The following is an 18234-nucleotide window of genomic DNA, read 5'->3' as shown; positions in this document are numbered from 1 at the left end:
AAAGTCAAAGTTACTTTATTTTACAATGGTAGCGGTTCTTATAAATTATGTTCATTGCTAGAAAATTTTCAGTCTATCAGTCACTTTATTCACCACAGTTAGAATATGTTATTCGACTTGAAACTCTACAGAATACCTTGTATTTTTTAATTTAACAATTACACAAACTATTTCGGATTACTTTTTATTTATTTCGAAATACATTCCTATTATATTATATTAGCTACAATCGAAAGATTTCGATGATATTACTCATAATCGGCTTCATTTTCTGTTGCCGTCAAATGTCAATTACTGGGTGATGTCAATCGTTAGTTTAAATAATAGAATTAGTTATTATGCAAAGCTTTTATTATACAAAGTACAATGTTGTTTTATATATCATAATAGTTACATAGTTTTTTAATCGTTAACAACGACAACTTTATTTTGTTTATACATGTGACTTTTGAAAATGTTCTGAAAACGGGATTTGATTGAGCTGTTTGTTTCATTTTCAATTGAGCATATGAAATGTCGACTGAAATAATCTCGTTAAGCTCTTCAGATGAAGAGGATAATATAAAACCACCTCCGTTGAAGGTAAAACAAATGAAAACCTAATATTAATTTGAAAAAGGTTAACCACAAATACGTTTTTATAGAAACCAAAAACTCTAAATCTAACAGAATGTACATTATCGATAGTGCCCGTTAAAAAGAAAACAGAAGAAGAAATATCAGTAGTAATTGATTCTGATGAAGAAATTGAAGAGAAATCGCAAATTGAAGTGGCAAACTGTGATCCTCAAATAGTAAATAATAAGCATAGCAGCAATGAATTTAAGGAGGATGTAGATTTAATTACACTGACTGATGATGAAATTGATGAATATGTTGAAGATGTACGTAATAATGGGTCTGAAACTAATGGCACTTCTGAAGGTAAATGTAAAAAAACACTTAAAAACTATCAGGACACCGTATCAATAACAGATAGTGATTCAGACACAGAAACATCACTTAAAGACAATGTGATAACAAATAATTTCGTTGAGAAATGTGGCAACAGTATTATGATAAATGATTCTGATGAAGAACCGGAGAAGCAAAATGGAGAAAACAATAATAATCAAGGTAATGAACACCAAAAAGAAATTGTTTATAAGGAAGATGTTACAACTATAGAAGATGATAGTGCCGTTAATAATGTTGAAGTTAACAGGAATTCAGTGGAAAATGGGGAAGAGACAAGACAAGATGAAGTAAAACCATCCACTTCTCAAGGAAAAATATTAAGAGTTAATAACCTATTTAAAGAGTTTCTTCAACTGGTTCAAGATAAAGTGACAGGTTCTACCTTTGAGGAAATGTTACCAACAAAAATGCCAGTTATCCAAAAATATTTTAATAAATGTGAGGGTTATGTAAAGCAAGGAGAATTTTATCAATTGTTAAATAATTGCACAGATGACATAAAAAAATCTGTGAATTCCAATGCTGCTAACTGTGCTGTTATATCATTTCATAAGGTATGCAAAGAACTAAAAGCTCATATATATCAAACAACGGTGGAGATAGAGGAAGATGATGTCAGGAAAGTTAAGATGCTTGAAAAAACCATTCATTTATTGACCAAAAAAATTAAGCAACTTGAAGAGACTGAGGTGAATTTTGAGGCAGATAACAATTCTGCTTATATACAGTTGGACAGGTAATTATTAAGTGTCTTAAATAAATTTGTAAGTATTTTATTTAAATACTCTATAGATATCAAGTTAGACTAAGCAAAGTATATAAAAAATATTGTGAATATTTGAAACGAAATCCATACATCGGGAGGCCAATATATGATCGAATAACATTTGTCAGTTCCAATTGTAATATAATAAACCTAGCTCTCACGAAAAAGTATAATAACAGTGTACATTTTCCCAGTTATTATGAGCTGAGGAAATATATTAAGAAAGTAGTTGACAAGCACAAGCTGGATTTAACAGAAGATGACATTGATATAGAAAGTAAGCCATTTTCTAATAACAATGTTGTGAAACTGTAAAATTAAAATTACAGGTAAGAAGTGTTTCAAATCATTAGGGAGTATTCTCCAGAAAAAACGGAGGCAGGAACTGTACGATTCCCATTTGACTTTTATTGAAACCAGCGAGGATCCAGCCAAAAATGACGTTTCTTTGGATAATGCCCTGAGGAAGAGCCAAAAAGAAGGCGAAGAGAAAATTAAAGAAGTGTGCCAAAGGTATGTATGGTAATTTCTGTTAAATATAACTTCTTATATTTCTATATCTGCGTGTAGATTTGTTGACTTAGAGGATCGTGGAGAAGATCATATATCCACTGAGGGGGACAGTTCCGTCAGTGAATCTGAAGAAGTCGACGAACTGAATAACCGATCTCATAAAATTAAAGAGAAAGAAGAGAAGAACGAGCCAAATAAAGAAAAAGAAGTCCTTTTGGACAGTTAGTAATAATATTTTTAAAGCTGTGGTGTATCTGTTGATTGTTCCGTATAATTAATTAAACAGTTTTGTAAAATATTGATATGCTCATTTTGTAATTATATTGTAAATAAAAAATTAGTATTTAATTATCTACTCGTATCAAGGCTTCTCAATTTTATAGTTATTTTAACTTATTGTAGCTGACTCGCCGCTATAACTGTTTTTTGGGTAATAAAGATACTTAAAAAAAAAGCGAAGCAAAGCTACTTACCTGTCTAATCAATTTAGTTGTTTCAGATGGTTTCTTGATTTTTACAAGGGGATTTGTTTTGTGTTGAAGTAGTAATGTCAAAAGGGTAAGTAATGTAATATTTTTTTATAGTAAATTGTTTTGTAATCAAACTTATGAATATGTTTTTTTTTTAGAAAACTGGTAGTGAACTCAAAATAGCGATAAAATTATAACACGCCACCTGTAGGTGACATTATTATGAGTATTATTAATGAATAGCTTCTTTATTTTGATCTAGATTGGCGTTTCTATAAAAGAAGTGACGAATAAGGAGTTGTTTGGTGTCCACAATTAATTAAAACTAACATTGTACATAAATAATTGATAGTTATCTATTTATTATCATTAATATCTATTATTATATCACAATGTTCAGTTAAACAAAGAAACTAATTATTCTATCACCGAAGAACACGGCAAATATTGCCCAACTAGTGCTCATAATGCTAGTGTGATTCGAAATTCCTCTGTTGTAGTAAATGATCCTGTCGTGCAGTGCTTGTACCGGTCTGTAGTTATGGGTAAGATGGCCTCCTTTGTTGTATAACAGACGAAAGTTTCTTATCTGAAAATGTGTGTTTTTATTCATATTTCCCATGAACTAATAAAGTTATTTATTTTATTACGAGCGTGAAAAAGTAATCTACGTTTTTGAGGACCCAAATTATTTCTATCTGCTCTTTCTTACAACACACGTGTATCACAAGATGTATGTATTGGATAAAATCAGTTAAACGTTGTTAAATAATATGACAGTAACAGGTACTGTGGTCAGTTTAACCAGAAAATAGCAACCAAGTTCAAAAAGATATATGGGTCATCTGTTTATAACGATTGTCGTCAAAGAACCACGACCACAATGAAGCGTCTAGATTTCGAAGGAACATAGAATATCAAAATACAAGTGAGTGGGGATATCTTTTAATTTTAAATGTCTGAAAAAATTGTTCAAAATCTAAATAAACAAAACTTCCACAATATAGTCTAAAACTTTCTTTCATTTTTAGTAAATTTTGTTATATTTAATGACATATTTTCAGTGGCGGCTCCTGATAAGAATTTCAAAAATTAAATATGAGTTCCTTTGATGTGCCTCAAATTAAATTTCTATATTCGTACACAACATTAATAGTCCATATATTAAAGTTCCAACGGGTTGGAGCGCCGTGGGGATCCTTCTATTCACAATTTTGTTCCATCTATTCTGATCCTTGGAGTGAATTATTAAAAAAAGCCAGGAATATGTTTAGAATGCCAAATATGGGTAATTGTTGTGGAAGAAGCTTTAGACATAATCAAATTTAATTGGTGTGCATAACGGTCTACATAGTGAGCAAAGGAATATTTTTTTGGCATGTTGGCCGATCATCACCGCTGCTCCATCATAGCTTTGTGCGGTGAGTTTGTTGGGTGAATTTTGGATTACATGATCTATAAAGCTTAAAATTGTTTTACTAAATGTTTCTGTATCAGATTTTTCAGGAATTAAGTAGATCCAAAATGCTCAATTAGCTCATAATCACGAACATATCTAAAAATAATTACCATTGAGATTTATCTCAACATCAGTTGTTATTATCATATATTTATGATATTTCAGAATGGGATATTCCCAATGGTCACTCGTGGCAACATGAAAATAAAAATAGTGTTATGACAATAAAAGTTGATGGAAAAAGGTAAACGATGGAATAACAATTGATTGGGTCTTGTTAGTCATAACATTTACTAATAATTCATTGCAGGTATATTGTATTTCATGCTGGAAACAGGAATGGTTAATAATACCTTTGATTTGGATGAACTCGATCAGACACATTGAAGAAGATATTGACAAATGATAGAATTGTGAATAAGTATTAGATAGATTGGAAATTATCAGCTTAGTTATTCACTTGAATGAAACTTTCTGAATATGATATGATTTAATGCTGCTAACATCTCAGGTAGAGTGATGATAGTGGAAACAAGTAAAGGCGAATATATAATTAATATATGATAACTGTAGGAAATGTGATTGTAGAGTTTAAAACATTTATGTTCACAGGTATATGTATAATTGTTCATAATATACGAGATATATGAGCATTTGGTTAAAATGTGTTGGAGGACAAAGTATAGTTACTATTTTGTAGATATGGCAAATTCATTAAGGAGAATGTGGTGATTAAATCTAGTTTTACCAAGAAATATGTATACATGTATTAACAGAAAAAACGAAGAAGAAATACAGTGATATCGAAATGTCTTTACAAGGAAACACCGTACCAAAGGACACAAGAACAAAGCGTAAAAGGTAAATATGCTCTCTAATGAAAGTAAAATATATTACTTGGATATATAATTGTTAACTAGGTGGATTAGGCCTCCAGAGGATACAACTATAAACGCACCTAGAACTCTTAACTCACAGGTGGCATGCAAGAGAGTTCAATTTAAATATAATCAATCAGAACCCTAACCTACAAACTAATATAACTGTGTACTTAATTGTACTTTAAGTCCTTCAATAATATATGCGTTAGATTTACTATAATATTAAAATAAATTATATTTTATAACAGTATTTTTCTTTAATTATTTTATTTAGGTTAGAATTTTATTGTGTCAATGCCAAAATGAACTAAAATTCAGAGTTGATACGGAGACATCGCGACATTTTGACGTCACAAATTTAGGTGACGTATGTACAAAGTAACTTTGGATAGACCGTAGATTACTTTTTTGCACAGCTCACATTGTCACAGTTAATACCTGTTCTTTGGACACGGGGATCGTGTTCTTAAATTCGATCCACGTCACGACTTCCGAACACGGCGGAGTCGTCAGCGAGCCTTCATACGTAAAATATGCGCTACGATCAATTGCGACGAAATCCCCCAACGACACAAAGTCTCTGAACTTTTTGCTGGCGAGCAAATTGTGTACCGCGTCGAGGGCCTGCTCAAACTGATTGTACCTCGTGTTGTTTTCGTGCGAGACCTGTCGAGGAAAAATCATACTCGGTTTCATTGAATGCCATTGAATAGTTTTCGCATATTTACCGAGTAAAGAAACGACAACACCGTCAGGCCGTCTTTGAAATTCAAAGCCTGCTTGAAGGAGCTGTAAGCCATGTTGTACATCACGATATGTAGTTCCAGCGGGAAGCTGTGATGGTTGATTTTGTTCTCGGAGCCCAGGGTGTCGTTCGGGCCCCAGTGGAAGTGTAACTGGCTAAAACCGTATGTGCTGTTGAGAGGTCCACCGCTTATAGTAGGTATTTCGCCTTTGTCAATGGATAACATCACTGAAAATAACGTGTTTATCATAGAGTATTATATAGAGTTTTAACTGAAATAGGCGAAACAGAGAAGATGTTTTACGTGGTCCCATCAATGTAGGCACTGACACCCCTTTTTTGTCTGGTTCGATTGAATTGCCCTACAAAAGCATTTGATTGGCTCATTTCTATAACGTGATTGTTTCAGTTTGTTTAAGATACCATTTTTGTTTGATATAAAGTACGTTTAGCATTTTTGTAACTTAATTATAATCACTATTATTTGATTATAATGTATCTTCAGTCTTAAACGTGTTATGTATCCAGTGCATATACGGAAAAAAAATAAGACGTCGTTTTCTTGGAAGAAATAGCCCAAGTTTGCTAGATAAAACTTGTGCGTGTTTTTAGCTAGGACGTATACAATTATATATAGAGCATTTGTGTTCATATAACAGGTTAATTGAAAAGTCCCTGGCCTGACACATAGATGGCGCTACTAAAATTAAATCCATATATTTTTTTAGTTAGCCCTAACCCTAAAAAGATACGTGTATAAATTTGACAGCTGTCGGATCATCAGTGAATTATAGCATTTTGAGTGAAGCAACTTTTATTGTGAAAAAATGGATAAAAAGGAATTTCGCGTGTTGATAAAATATTGCTTTTTAAAGGCAAAAAATACAGTTTAAGCAAAAACTTGACTTGATGCCGAGTTTCCGGACCCTGCCCCAGAAAAATAAAGCATCAGGATTGGTATGCTAAGTTTAGACGTGGTGAAATTGGCACCGAAGAGGGTGAACGCTCAAAGGAGGTTGTTACCGACGAAAACCTTTACAAAATCCACAAAATGATTTTGAATGACCGTAAGTTGAAATTGAATGGAATATCAAATACTCTAAAGATATTAACTGAACGTGTACATCATATCATTCACGAATATTTGGTTATGAGAAAGCTCTGTGCAAAGTGGTTGCTTCACTTTTGACCAAAAACAATAACAAGTTGATGATTAGGAGCAGTGTTTGAAGATGATCAAGCGTAATAAACCCAAGTTTTTGCATCGATATGTGGCAATGTATGAAACGTGGCTCCATCATTTCACTCCGGCCGCATTTGCAGAAAAAGAAAGTGCTGCTTCACCAAGACAATGCACTGTGTCACAAGTCGGTGAAAACGATGGCAAAAATCCATAAATTGGGCTTCGAATTGCTTCCTCATCCACCGTATTCTCCAGATCTGTCTCCCAGCGACTATTTCCTGTTCTCATATTTCAAAAGAATGCTCGCTGGGAAGAACTTTTCGTCGAATGAAGAGATGATCGCCGAAACTCAGGCCTATTTTGAAGCAAAGGACAAATCATAATACAAAAATGGTATCGAAAAGTTGGAGGGTCGCTATAATCAGTGTATCATCCTTGAATAGAATTATGTTGAATAAAAAAACTAATTTTGCCAAAAAATGTGTTTTACTATGGTAGGCTGGCGACTTTTCAACTGACCTGTTTTATATATATATAGTATGTATATTGTTTTTTTTTACAGAAATATAACACAAGAAATCATAAAAATATTACCCACAGTTTAATCCCAAAATATGTCCAAATGGGACAATAGCAAAATTACATTGATTTGTGGATTTGTGATTATACTACATGAAAAGTTTTAGTGCAAAGTCATTTAATATATAGAGAGTCAAATTTTGTTGCTTAAAAGATGTTTGTAAAGTGCCATCAATAAAAAACTAATTTATTTTGAAGGGGTTTATTTATTAAATCAAATATATTTTGGTTAAGATATTTATAATTAATATTTTGCCTTAATGGTACTTAACCGAGATAGGTGAGATTTTTTTGTGTCTACACATGGAGTCAGAAAAATTAATTCTTCAACAAATATGTTCAACAAAAATACATTAATACAAAATAAAATAATACAATTGGTAGACCAACAAGTTCAGACTGATTTTATAGACAAGATAGTATCTCATGATTTTTTTATTATATTATTAATAGATCCTTAAGCACTAAATATAGCTCAATGATAGCACTAAAGAAATATGAAAAACAGAAAAGGCGCTATAGACAATTTTGATTATATTTGCAAGGAGATTTATTCTCAATTAGGTTGCAGCTTTTTTATATTTACATTTAGTTATTTTTTATTTATATATTTATATTTAATAATTTTTTATTTATATACGTTTAGAAGAAATTACATTTGGGTTTTATTGCAAATTTATTGCATGAAATCCTCAACTAATAAAATATTTTCTTTCTAGGTGCCTGTTATGCTGATTTAAACTAACCAATAAAATGTAGCGAAATGTCTCTGTTAAGACCACACAAACAATTCTGAAATTATATGTATTGAGTTAACACTCTGTATACTATTCTATGATGTTAATATTATGTATACAATGGTAAAATCAAATTCTAATTGTTATCGTTGCCATCTATTGCAGTCATTTTAAAATTATTAGGTTTTTGTGAAAAATAACGTCTAGAGTTCTCTTTAAGAAGAAAACAGGTGAGAATAAAAAAATACTTCTTAAAATACTCATAAAATTATAGACATAAAAAATAATTAATAACGAACAATTTAGTTTATGTTATCTTTGTTAGTTGACAGTGACATATATAACATATATTATGTATCTATAAAAGTAAAATATGAGAGGAAACCTTATTTATAATGTCAAATTTGATAGTAGGGATATTTGTTTGTCATAAATGACATTTTATATGTGATTATTAATCTTTTGTTTATTATATAGGAAAAGTTTTTTCAATATTAATTAGATTTCTTGAAGAAATTTATAGTAATGGATCTTAAATATTTCTTCCGCTTACGTATCACGTACAACAAACTCACCAGTATGGCCGTTATTGGTCACGGACACTTCCTCAAGGTGCTTATCGAAATTATCGTAGATCAGCGGTGGAAAGTCCTTGAAGCGTACATTTTTCGCATCGATATCGATAGGACTTTGATGTTTGCCTACGCATTTCTCGTACTTGTCCCCCCAATGGGTCGGTCCTGACAACAAAAGACAACAATAACTAACAAAAACTGACCGAAAGCCGAATTCCGTTCATGAATTATGTCCAGTTAATAGGCAATTTGCACAGAAAAAAGAAACGTTATGGTATGACGAACGGTGGCTTCAGCAAAAAAAAAACTTAATTTATTTTTGAGGTCTTTGAACACTGGTTTCAGTGTCTTGTTATGTGGAACATTTATTAAATCAACAGGTTGAAATACAGGGTGTTTCGATTTGAATTGATGCTTATTTCTCTATATAAATTATGTTGTTTTCATTGTTGTGGCATAAATACTAAAATTATTCCATTATGAATTATATAATATCGAAATATATCGATCATGACCTAATAATATTACATTAAACTATGGACTTGTGTGTTAAATTTGAAGAAATTATTAAAAAGTTATTTATTTTATATAAATTAAACATGGCGAAATAAATATAGAAGAAAAAGAAAATAAGTAACATTTGGCATCATGGCAACGTTTATTTGGTTACTTAAGTTAATTATTTAAATAACAAGAAGTGTTAGTATATCATAAATGATATATAATTAAATCTATTATTGAAAAATGACTCAAATTCAATTAGAGAAATTCAGATGTTTGAGTTCAAATTGATTACATCAAATGAAGTATGGGACAATAATGCCAGAAATTGTGGTTGTAAGATATAATACAATAAAAATATAGTCTGTTCAAAGTTATTTTGTACATACATCATGTAAATTTGTGACATCAGAACGTCGCAACGTTGCCGCATCAACTCTGAGTTTTAGTTCAGTTTTGTTTTGACATACAACAAAATTCCAATCTAAATAAAATAATTGAACAAAAATGTTATTAAATATAATTTATTTTAACATTATAGTACCTCTAAAAACTACAATTAATTATACAGCCACAAAAGTTTATAAGTTGGAGTTATAACCTCTTATCACTATTGCTTTCAAGAATTTTGCATACATCTGACAACCGGACCATTTTTACAGGCTTAGTTACGTGTTCGAACTAACTAGACAGCTTAGTGTTTCTTTTTAACTAGAATAAAATTTGAAGGAAAATATTGTCTGATTCTAAAACGAATTTACAAATTGCGATAGGCAATACATTAAACATCTTGATGATGTATGTCTAAAAAAATTTGAATAGACATATTATTTTCTACCACAGACGTTTTCATGTCGAAAAATATAGTCTGTTAACAAAAAATTACATTTGACATCATAGCAAATCCAATGCAAATGTATTTGACGATTTGTAAGACAATTGTTTTACTGACAATAGAAATACTAGTGTTCAGTATTCAAAATAATAAAATAAAATGCTATTAATTAGTATTATTAATAAAATTAATTATTATCTAGCATTGTAAATAAAATATGGTTAAGTTGGCTAAAAGTTACATTCGATTATTTAAGACAGTATTTCTAATCACAATGGAAATATTAATCTTTATTTTTCAATTAAAAACGTAAAAATTAAGTATAAAAATTAAACGAAAAATTTAATATTTAGTTACAAATATCGATATATTTAAACTGTAGAATAAAATATTACATGACAATATTCCCTGAAATTGTTATCTGCTATTGAAAATATAACATTCAAAACAAGTATGGATAAGAGAACAAAAAGGTATTTTTTACAAATTAAAACTAAATCTGATGATAGATATAGTTAAATTATCAGAAAGTTACATTTGGCATCACGGGAATGTTGAGATCTGACAGCTATCAATATATTAATTTGGATTATATTGTTCTGATATTTAGTAACGAAATTATTAATTTAATTTTTATGTAGAATAGTTTATATCACTTTATTTATCATGATTTTAAAACTGTATTAGATTTTGATATGTAATGTATTTGTATTAATACGAAATATTTAACATTGTAACTTATGCAACACTTTATACTAGAATATGAATGAAATGATTACGACAAACATCAATAAATATTAGCGTTGCTCGATTATTTATTATATAATTAGAAACATATGAAATATAGTAAGATACTTATCAATTATCGTAGCTAGAAAATTGAATGATGTGTATATAATAGAATATGTCAAAAACGTCAATTCTTCTTTTTGATTTTTTGGTCGTTGGACTAACATGATTAATCTAACGACAACCTAAATACAGTAATAAATAAACAACATAAATTGATAAAACAGAAAATGTTATATTACAATGAAGATATCGGTATTACCTTCAGATCCATCATAACCAAAGTCCTGAGCATAACCTGCAAAAAAATATCAATTAATTTTTTGACGTAACCTGCCGCGAAGTGACAGTAATAACAGCAATTAGTTTTTAAGAGAAACGAAATATGTTATTATTAATTTCAATTGTTTCCCATCTATGTTTAAGGGTACTAATTTTTTTACTTAAATTACTAAAATTAGTGCTAAGAAACAGAAACAAAAAATGCCGCGTTTATTAGTTTACGCTATAAGTGCGCTGTCCGGCGCTTATAAAATATTATTTAATTAAGAACACTTAAGGTCATTATCCAAAATTATCGGCGTAAATAATCGGAGGCCGTTAGAATTTAGCTGGAAAGAGAAGTGATCGTTTATGTGGGCACGGATGAGCGAAAAAAATTGAGAATTAGGATTGCGGAATGGCGGAAATTCCAATCTAACCTGTGCGAGGTTGGACTTGATGACTTTTACCGAGAACTGAGTTGGAAATTCGCAAGACCTACTTTTTGTGTGTTTTTTTTTCGGCTTTTACTGTTATCCGCTGGGTTGATTCTTTTTATATTGTTCCTGGTATACAGCGAAAAGAGATGTAATTTCTTGGAAGGCTAGGAGGCGGTTTGGGTGACCCACGGTCAAGGCCAGTGATGAAAGGAAAAAACTTTGTTGCCGAATATGATGAAACGTAGTGAATAGATCAATACCTGACTTATGTCTAAGAAATATTGTGCGATCAAATATTGTGTATGTGAAAAAGTAATCCGTGTTTTTTTACTAGTCAATGTTGATTATTTCATGCTGATTTTGTTGTAAGTTCCAACATATTAGGCGCTTGCATGTATCTTGATCATTTTTTTATTTCGAAAATATCTACTTTATTTTCTATAGCTTTTTTCATCTCTCTGGCAATATGGCGATACCGTGTTGAAAGGACGATGTTGGTTTGGCAGTGTGTGTTCCACAACTGTTGCAACGTGAAACCGAGAGTTGTCATACCTTTACATCTGTAAATCGCTATTGCCGATATCGATAGATACCTGCAGTAACAACTTTATTCGGTTTTTGCAGCTCATAATATACTACACTTTGCTGATTCCATCATATACACAGCATAACATTATAGCCATGAATCTTGACTAAACCATGACTTGTTGTGCTTTTAATTGTAGTAGATTCACTTTTCGTCACCATTTACAATGCGTTACAGCAAACTCTTCTTTCCTTGATGGAAAAGCAATGAAACCGTACCGTTCAGATGGTTCGAAATGGCTCATTCAATCAGTTCTCAACTGTCGGAAGGTTCTTTGAAAGTTTGAGCTGGTTTTTCGACCAATTGCTAGATCTTGAGTTGATCTTTATCATTGACGTTGAAAACGCCACTTTTAATTTGTTGAAACTAAAATAGACAATTAGCATATGACGTAGCATCATGACTATAAGTTTCTAAATGGCAGCATGGGATTACGCGGCAAATTCTTTTAAACAGAACAAGTATAATGAATATCGAAATTGCAATTTTGCGCGTTCCATGATTAGCATCTCTATATACCGAATAATTCAATATCAAATAATATCAAAACTATTGAATATCACAGTTAGGTTATGTTGTTTAACAGTTGGTTTTATCGACACTTCGCATTTTTACTAATAGATATCGCTGATCAAAACACATAAAAGTCTGTAATATATTAATACATTTATTAGAAGGGGTATTCTGGATTAAAAATCTGAAAAAATTGATTAATTTTTGGGATATTTTCAAAGTTTAGACCTTTGAACTATATGCTCGACATAGCCCCTTAATAACCAATATTTTTTTGTTTTTTTTGTTTAATACAAGAGGTACTTTTTCTACCCTCTCGCGTAAATATTATTTTCTTTGAGTTCTTTTTTTAAATATATTTTAAAGCTTCCTTTTACCAACCATGGGTTTATCTGGACTGGGCCCACAGTTTAACGTGGGGTCCGAACCACGGTCCTCAACATTAAGCCTACGGACTGGTGAGTGACCAACTTTAGAAATCATCTCAGAAGACATCCGGTCTTACCCAGCCTGGTTACTGGCGTGACTGGGATCATTTTCCTCGTCGGTTTTTACAGTCTTGTCTAGGACAAATTTACGACCATGCCCCGGCAGGATTCGAACCCGCGGCTATCGCAACAGTGGGAGCACCGTCTTATTGCCTTTACCACTGCGCCACCAAGCCGGCTCTTTGTGTTCTTGAAACGTTAATAAATATTATTTTCATAAAAACGTCTAAAATTTAGTTTAGATAAGAATATAAGGAATTATTTTTACATCTACTGAAACGGTCAGCTTGAAAATGCCACAGACAAATAATTCGGTCAAGTTTGCTTTTTGCGAGTTGAAAAACTGAAAGCAACGGAAACCGCACCTAAAATTGGCAAAGATATCGCGACTATTGATACAGTTAGATTTTGGTTCCATCAATTTAACAGCGGTCATGAAAACTTGCAAGATGAGCCACGTATTCCATGGTATTCTATGGATTGTTTTGATCTATTGTTGTATTAAACTGTAATTTGTAACTATACTAAATCGTTTATAAACCGCTAAGTTTGTAAAAGAAATTTAACAAAGGGGTACGTAATTAAAAGGGTTTTATGAAGTGATTTTGAAATGGTTAGCGTCAATTTTATAAAATATAAAACATATTTACTACAAAACAATAATAAAATAAAGTAGGAATTGTTTCAACCTCCGGTTTATTTGCCAGATTTAGCTCCTTGTTAGAAATAAGTATATGAAAGTTGAGAATTGTTTTCATTTTCGTTCTTTAGAGACTGTACAAATAATTTATGTTTTTCTTTTTGTCAATTTTTTTGGTGAATTATTTTAGATTTGATTTTAAATACTTTTGTCTTAGTTAAAAAAATTATATAAACGTTTTTAAGAAAACAGTTACTCCAACTTAGATTAATATCATTATGTCCACAAATAGTGATTCAGAGAATTTTTGAGCTCCTCGGAATACTGAAAATTCCTAATTATCATCGATAGATAGTCGTACAACTGTTGGTAAACAAACGAGTTCATCCCAATATATGTGTTTTGCGATAAAATATTGAGATGCTATTGACGGCGACGCTTTCACATATTCGTGGATCATGAATAATTCGGACAAACCGCAGGTCACCCAATATTACAAGAACTTAGATTTGGTTATTGCAAAATACAGTGAGAGGAAATGTTTCCTGGTAGAGATAAAATTTGTCGTTTTATCGGGAACCTCCAGTAGAATTCCTGGAAATAACAGAAGTGGAATTTCGATTTCCTTATAAGAAATTACCAGAAAAATTATGTACAGTGGGTCATCTGTAAAGTAGCACTGTACGTGATATTGACAGCATCAACAATAGTCTTGTGTAATCTTAAGTTATGCGAATGAATTTTTTTCATAAAATCAACAATTATAGAGTGATTATTTCCACACTAATCTGTTCATTTAGATTATATATATTACAATGAAACGTGATGATATTAGTGAATATAAAAATATAAAAATGTCTGCTCGACAAAATAAATAATTTATGATATTATGTTATCGTTTTTTTTATAGCAGCAATTAAAATATATAATGCAGGTTGGTAATAAAGAAAAAACGCAAAAAAATTAAAAATATACATATACGGTTTGAACAATTTTCAAATATTTTCGCATATATATTCAGTACAACTTTAGAATAATTATTTTATGATTTTATTTTGTTAAAGTGCGATATTCCTGTAGTAAAGTGTTTCGTTATTAGTATCAAAAATTAATTGATGATCTAGACCATGAATTTCGACAGTTTTATTTATTCTTTAAATACACTAACTGGTTAAAAGAAATCCCCATATAAAAGAAAAACGTTTAATAAATATTGTGAAGGTTTATGATGATACTGCTACATCATATTTCAATGGTTTATTTTAATAGTCTAAAAGTGCGAGAGTTCGACGAAAGGAATTGCTAGCATTATTGGATGTAACCCAAGGGTTAATAGCAAAAGTTCATGAATCAATAGTTATAAAAATTTTATACGGCTTAAAATGATCCAAATTGTTCCCAACATAAGTTTATTGAAGACGCTATTACAAATTAGGTCATCATCTTCGCCCGCCAGGTGAATAATGAAGAATTTTCTGTAGCATATTGTGTCAATGAAAAGTTAATTTACTATAACCAAGTAAAACGAAGAAGTGTTTAGTTAACATCTTAAGTAAACAGGAACTACGGTCAGGAAGCTTCTAAAAACTAAAGAACGTGAACAGTTTTAGTGTCAACATTGAGCAACAGATCTAAAGGCATCTTGTGGAAAAATATGTATGAGAGAATACAATTCAAGTGAAAAGGTCTCCCTCATTCAGCGTGCTCAGGAGTTGTGAGGTTTTCCGATTATGCCTTACTCAAATCAATGCGATATGGCTTGAAAAGTAAGAAAATGAATAGCTGGACACTCATATTGCCCAATAAATGCCAAATCAAGCGATAAAATGATACAATTCATTCCTCGATCTAATACAAATGTTATTTATTGAGTTACCGTTTATCAGTTATCGACATCTACCATTAGGAAATAAATTTTAAATCCCCATCTTTTCATGACAATCGGAAATTATATGGGAAAATCAATTGTCCCTTTAATAAATCATCGGCTTAGATCGACTGTTTTATGGGCCAATTTAACATCTATTACTTTTTTTATGAGGGCATTTTTCATCGAAAAAATATTTATTTAAATTAAAAATATATTTTAATTAATTTCAGCGCTTTCGCCATTTCGTGTTCGTAATATCTTAACGTATTAAAAAAAACTTACAAGTCAGGATTCCAAGAATGTAAAAGAGCAGGAAGCCGTTGGAGATGTTCTTCTTGGTCATTGTAGAGATTCTAGCCATCACCATCCAACCTGGTTGCAGACTCAGACTGAACTAAATGCTTATATCGGCTAGCGAGCCTACCTATACGCGCGATATTGTACACAAGCACACGCTGTCCATCGCTTTTCGATCGACAAATCCTCCAAATCAGCGTCGATATAAATAGTTTTTCAAGTCGTGTCGAACTTGAAAGCTGAAATTCTCATTGAAAGTTACGACAGATTAGGTATTCTCATCAGTAAAGGGCAAAAAGGTATAACAATCTTATTGGTATTATTTAATTTTTAGTTCAGTTTACGTGACGAGTTGCTTTTTAACGGTTCAGTAGACGTATTGTCTAACAGTACTACGAGCGGTACTACAAAAAATAGCAAATAGAAATTAGGGTTATAATTTCACTACATAATATAGAATTTATGTTAAACATAAAGAAGAGCCCGAATTATTGTTAACATTATTAAATGATTAAAAAATGAACTGATTACTCGAAAGATACTCTTAACTTGGCCTGAAATTAAAATTTGTCAGTCAATTATGGGGTTCAAAAGGAAGTTCTTCGATTAATTATATAATTATAGTGTATAAGAATTTCTCTTAACAAGTAGTCTAATTAAATGTAAATAAAAAATGTAATGTAATAAACAAATTGTATCAAAGAACAGTACTCAACATATCTAATGTAAGACTTAATTAAAATAAACTCTGATTCGACCATTTTAGATATCAGTACCAAAATATTTATAATTATTTTATTACTATAAAGAAATTCGTGAAAATTAAATATATGGAAGGTTCTGTCATTTTTTAGATTAGCATAAATTTGGATTAACCTTTTCTTTCTTTTAGTGCTCAGTATATTTATTGTGCTGAAAAGTCATTATTCTTAAACGATTTGGTACATAATTGTTATGTTATTTTATTCATAGAAACATTTCATTTTGCAGTTTTTGAGAAATTTTGTGTTTTGGGCAAAAGTGTAGATTACAGAAAACTCGATACTCATAACTGTAAATGATTTTATGCGACGTACCGTCATTTCGAGTGAGATTTGGATTCGTCATCATGATAACAGGTGAATTGAAAAGTTTCCGGCCTACCATAGTAAAACATATTTTTTATTTATTATATATTTATTACAAATTTATACACGCATGTTTTGAGGGTTTGGGCTTACTAAAAAACATATGGATTTAGTTCTAGTACCGCCATCTATGTGTTAGGCCAGGGACTTTTCAATTGGCCTGTTTGTTGTTATTTTATTTTATTCATAGAAACATTTCAGTTGGCAATTTTTGAGAAATTATGTGTTTTGGGTAAAGATGTCCGTTATAGAAAAGTTGGCACTGATGACTGTAAATGATTTGATGCGACGTACCGTCATTTCGAATGAGATTTGGATTCGTCATCATGATAACAGGTCAATTGAAATGTCCCCGGCTTACCATAGTAAAACATATTTATTATTTATTATATATTTATTACAAATTTATACACGCCTGTTTTGAGGGTTTGGGCTAACTAAAATACATATGGATTTAGTTCTAGTACCGCCATCTATGTGTCAGGCCAAGGACTTTTCAATTGGCTTGTTTGTTTTTGTTATTTTATTCATAGAAACATTTCAGTTGGCAGTTTTTGAGAAATTATGTGTTTTGGGTAAAGATGTCCATTATAGAAAAGTTGGCACTGATGACTGTAAATGATTTTATGCGACGTACCCTCATTCCGAATGGGATTTGGATTTGTCATCATGATAGGTATCATATATCATCGATATATTTTTGTAAGTCAATATTTTTCGATATTTTTTCAAGAAAAGTAAATGTATTTCTTAAACATGATAAAAAACCTTTAATTATTTTTAATAAACAGTGTATATTGGTACTTAATTTTAAACATTTAGTGTATTTTGGTACTTAATTTCAAATGTTTAGTATATTTCGGTGTTTAATTGTAAGTGTTTATTAAAAATATCAATATATAATACAAAAAATTATCGATATTTTATTTTCTCTGATATATCGATATTTAAGAAAAATATCATTGCGATATATTTATCAGTGGCCAACACTATTGCATCAGAACACTGGATTAGACTAAGTT

General features: G+C 30.9%; 3 protein-coding genes and 1 long non-coding RNA gene across 4 annotated transcripts in view; 3 read left to right on the top strand and 1 right to left on the bottom strand.

The window, feature by feature from the left end:
* The first annotated feature begins 266 nt into the window (after nt 1-266).
* On the top strand, nt 267-2597 carry LOC143193278 (uncharacterized). The gene is made up of 5 exons (XM_076399372.1): nt 267-582; nt 645-1693; nt 1750-2000; nt 2053-2236; nt 2294-2597. The coding sequence occupies exons 1-5, from the start codon at nt 514-516 to the stop codon at nt 2460-2462; spliced, it is 1722 nt and encodes a 573-aa protein (XP_076255487.1). The 5' UTR covers nt 267-513; the 3' UTR covers nt 2463-2597.
* A 440-nt stretch (nt 2598-3037) lies between these two features.
* LOC143193289 (carbonic anhydrase 1) lies at nt 3038-16228 on the bottom strand. The gene is made up of 6 exons (XM_076399421.1): nt 16071-16228; nt 11253-11288; nt 8866-9030; nt 5775-6019; nt 5485-5712; nt 3038-3295 (listed from the first exon to the last, which is right to left on the bottom strand). The coding sequence occupies exons 1-6, from the start codon at nt 16153-16155 to the stop codon at nt 3107-3109; spliced, it is 948 nt and encodes a 315-aa protein (XP_076255536.1). The 5' UTR covers nt 16156-16228; the 3' UTR covers nt 3038-3106.
* Nucleotides 4887-5294, top strand: LOC143193297 (uncharacterized). The gene is made up of 2 exons (XR_013004980.1): nt 4887-5026; nt 5086-5294. It is a non-coding gene; the product is annotated as an uncharacterized LOC143193297 (long non-coding RNA).
* Nucleotides 11935-18234, top strand: part of Uba4 (Ubiquitin-like activating enzyme 4) — a 25102-nt gene continuing 18802 nt past the window's right edge. The window contains exon 1 of the mRNA XM_076399407.1: nt 11935-12056. The gene's annotated coding sequence lies outside the window, so the exon portion shown is untranslated. The remainder of the gene's footprint in view (nt 12057-18234) is intronic.

Source organism: Rhynchophorus ferrugineus, unplaced genomic scaffold (genome assembly GCF_030347505.1).
Source record: "Rhynchophorus ferrugineus isolate W39M unplaced genomic scaffold, kcgeb_rfMv2 rfM1, whole genome shotgun sequence".
NCBI lineage: Eukaryota > Metazoa > Arthropoda > Insecta > Coleoptera > Curculionidae > Rhynchophorus > Rhynchophorus ferrugineus.
This window is presented reverse-complemented; position numbering and strand designations above follow the sequence as displayed.

Excerpts from the sequence above, each read along its gene's own strand:
- LOC143193278 (XM_076399372.1), top strand. The coding sequence starts at position 514 with ATGTCGACTGAAATAATCTCGTTAAGCTCTTCAGATGAAGAGGATAAT. Across the intron at positions 2,001-2,052 it reads AGATGACATTGATATAGAAA|GTAAGAAGTGTTTCAAATCA; the intron begins GTAAGCCATTTT and ends TTAAAATTACAG. Across the intron at positions 2,237-2,293 it reads ATTAAAGAAGTGTGCCAAAG|ATTTGTTGACTTAGAGGATC; the intron begins GTATGTATGGTA and ends ATCTGCGTGTAG.
- LOC143193289 (XM_076399421.1), bottom strand. The coding sequence starts at position 16,155 with ATGGTGATGGCTAGAATCTCTACAATGACCAAGAAGAACATCTCCAAC. Across the intron at positions 9,031-11,252 it reads TGGTTATGATGGATCTGAAG|GACCGACCCATTGGGGGGAC; the intron begins GTAATACCGATA and ends TTTTGTTGTCAG. Across the intron at positions 6,020-8,865 it reads GACCAATAACGGCCATACTG|TGATGTTATCCATTGACAAA; the intron begins GTGAGTTTGTTG and ends CGTTATTTTCAG.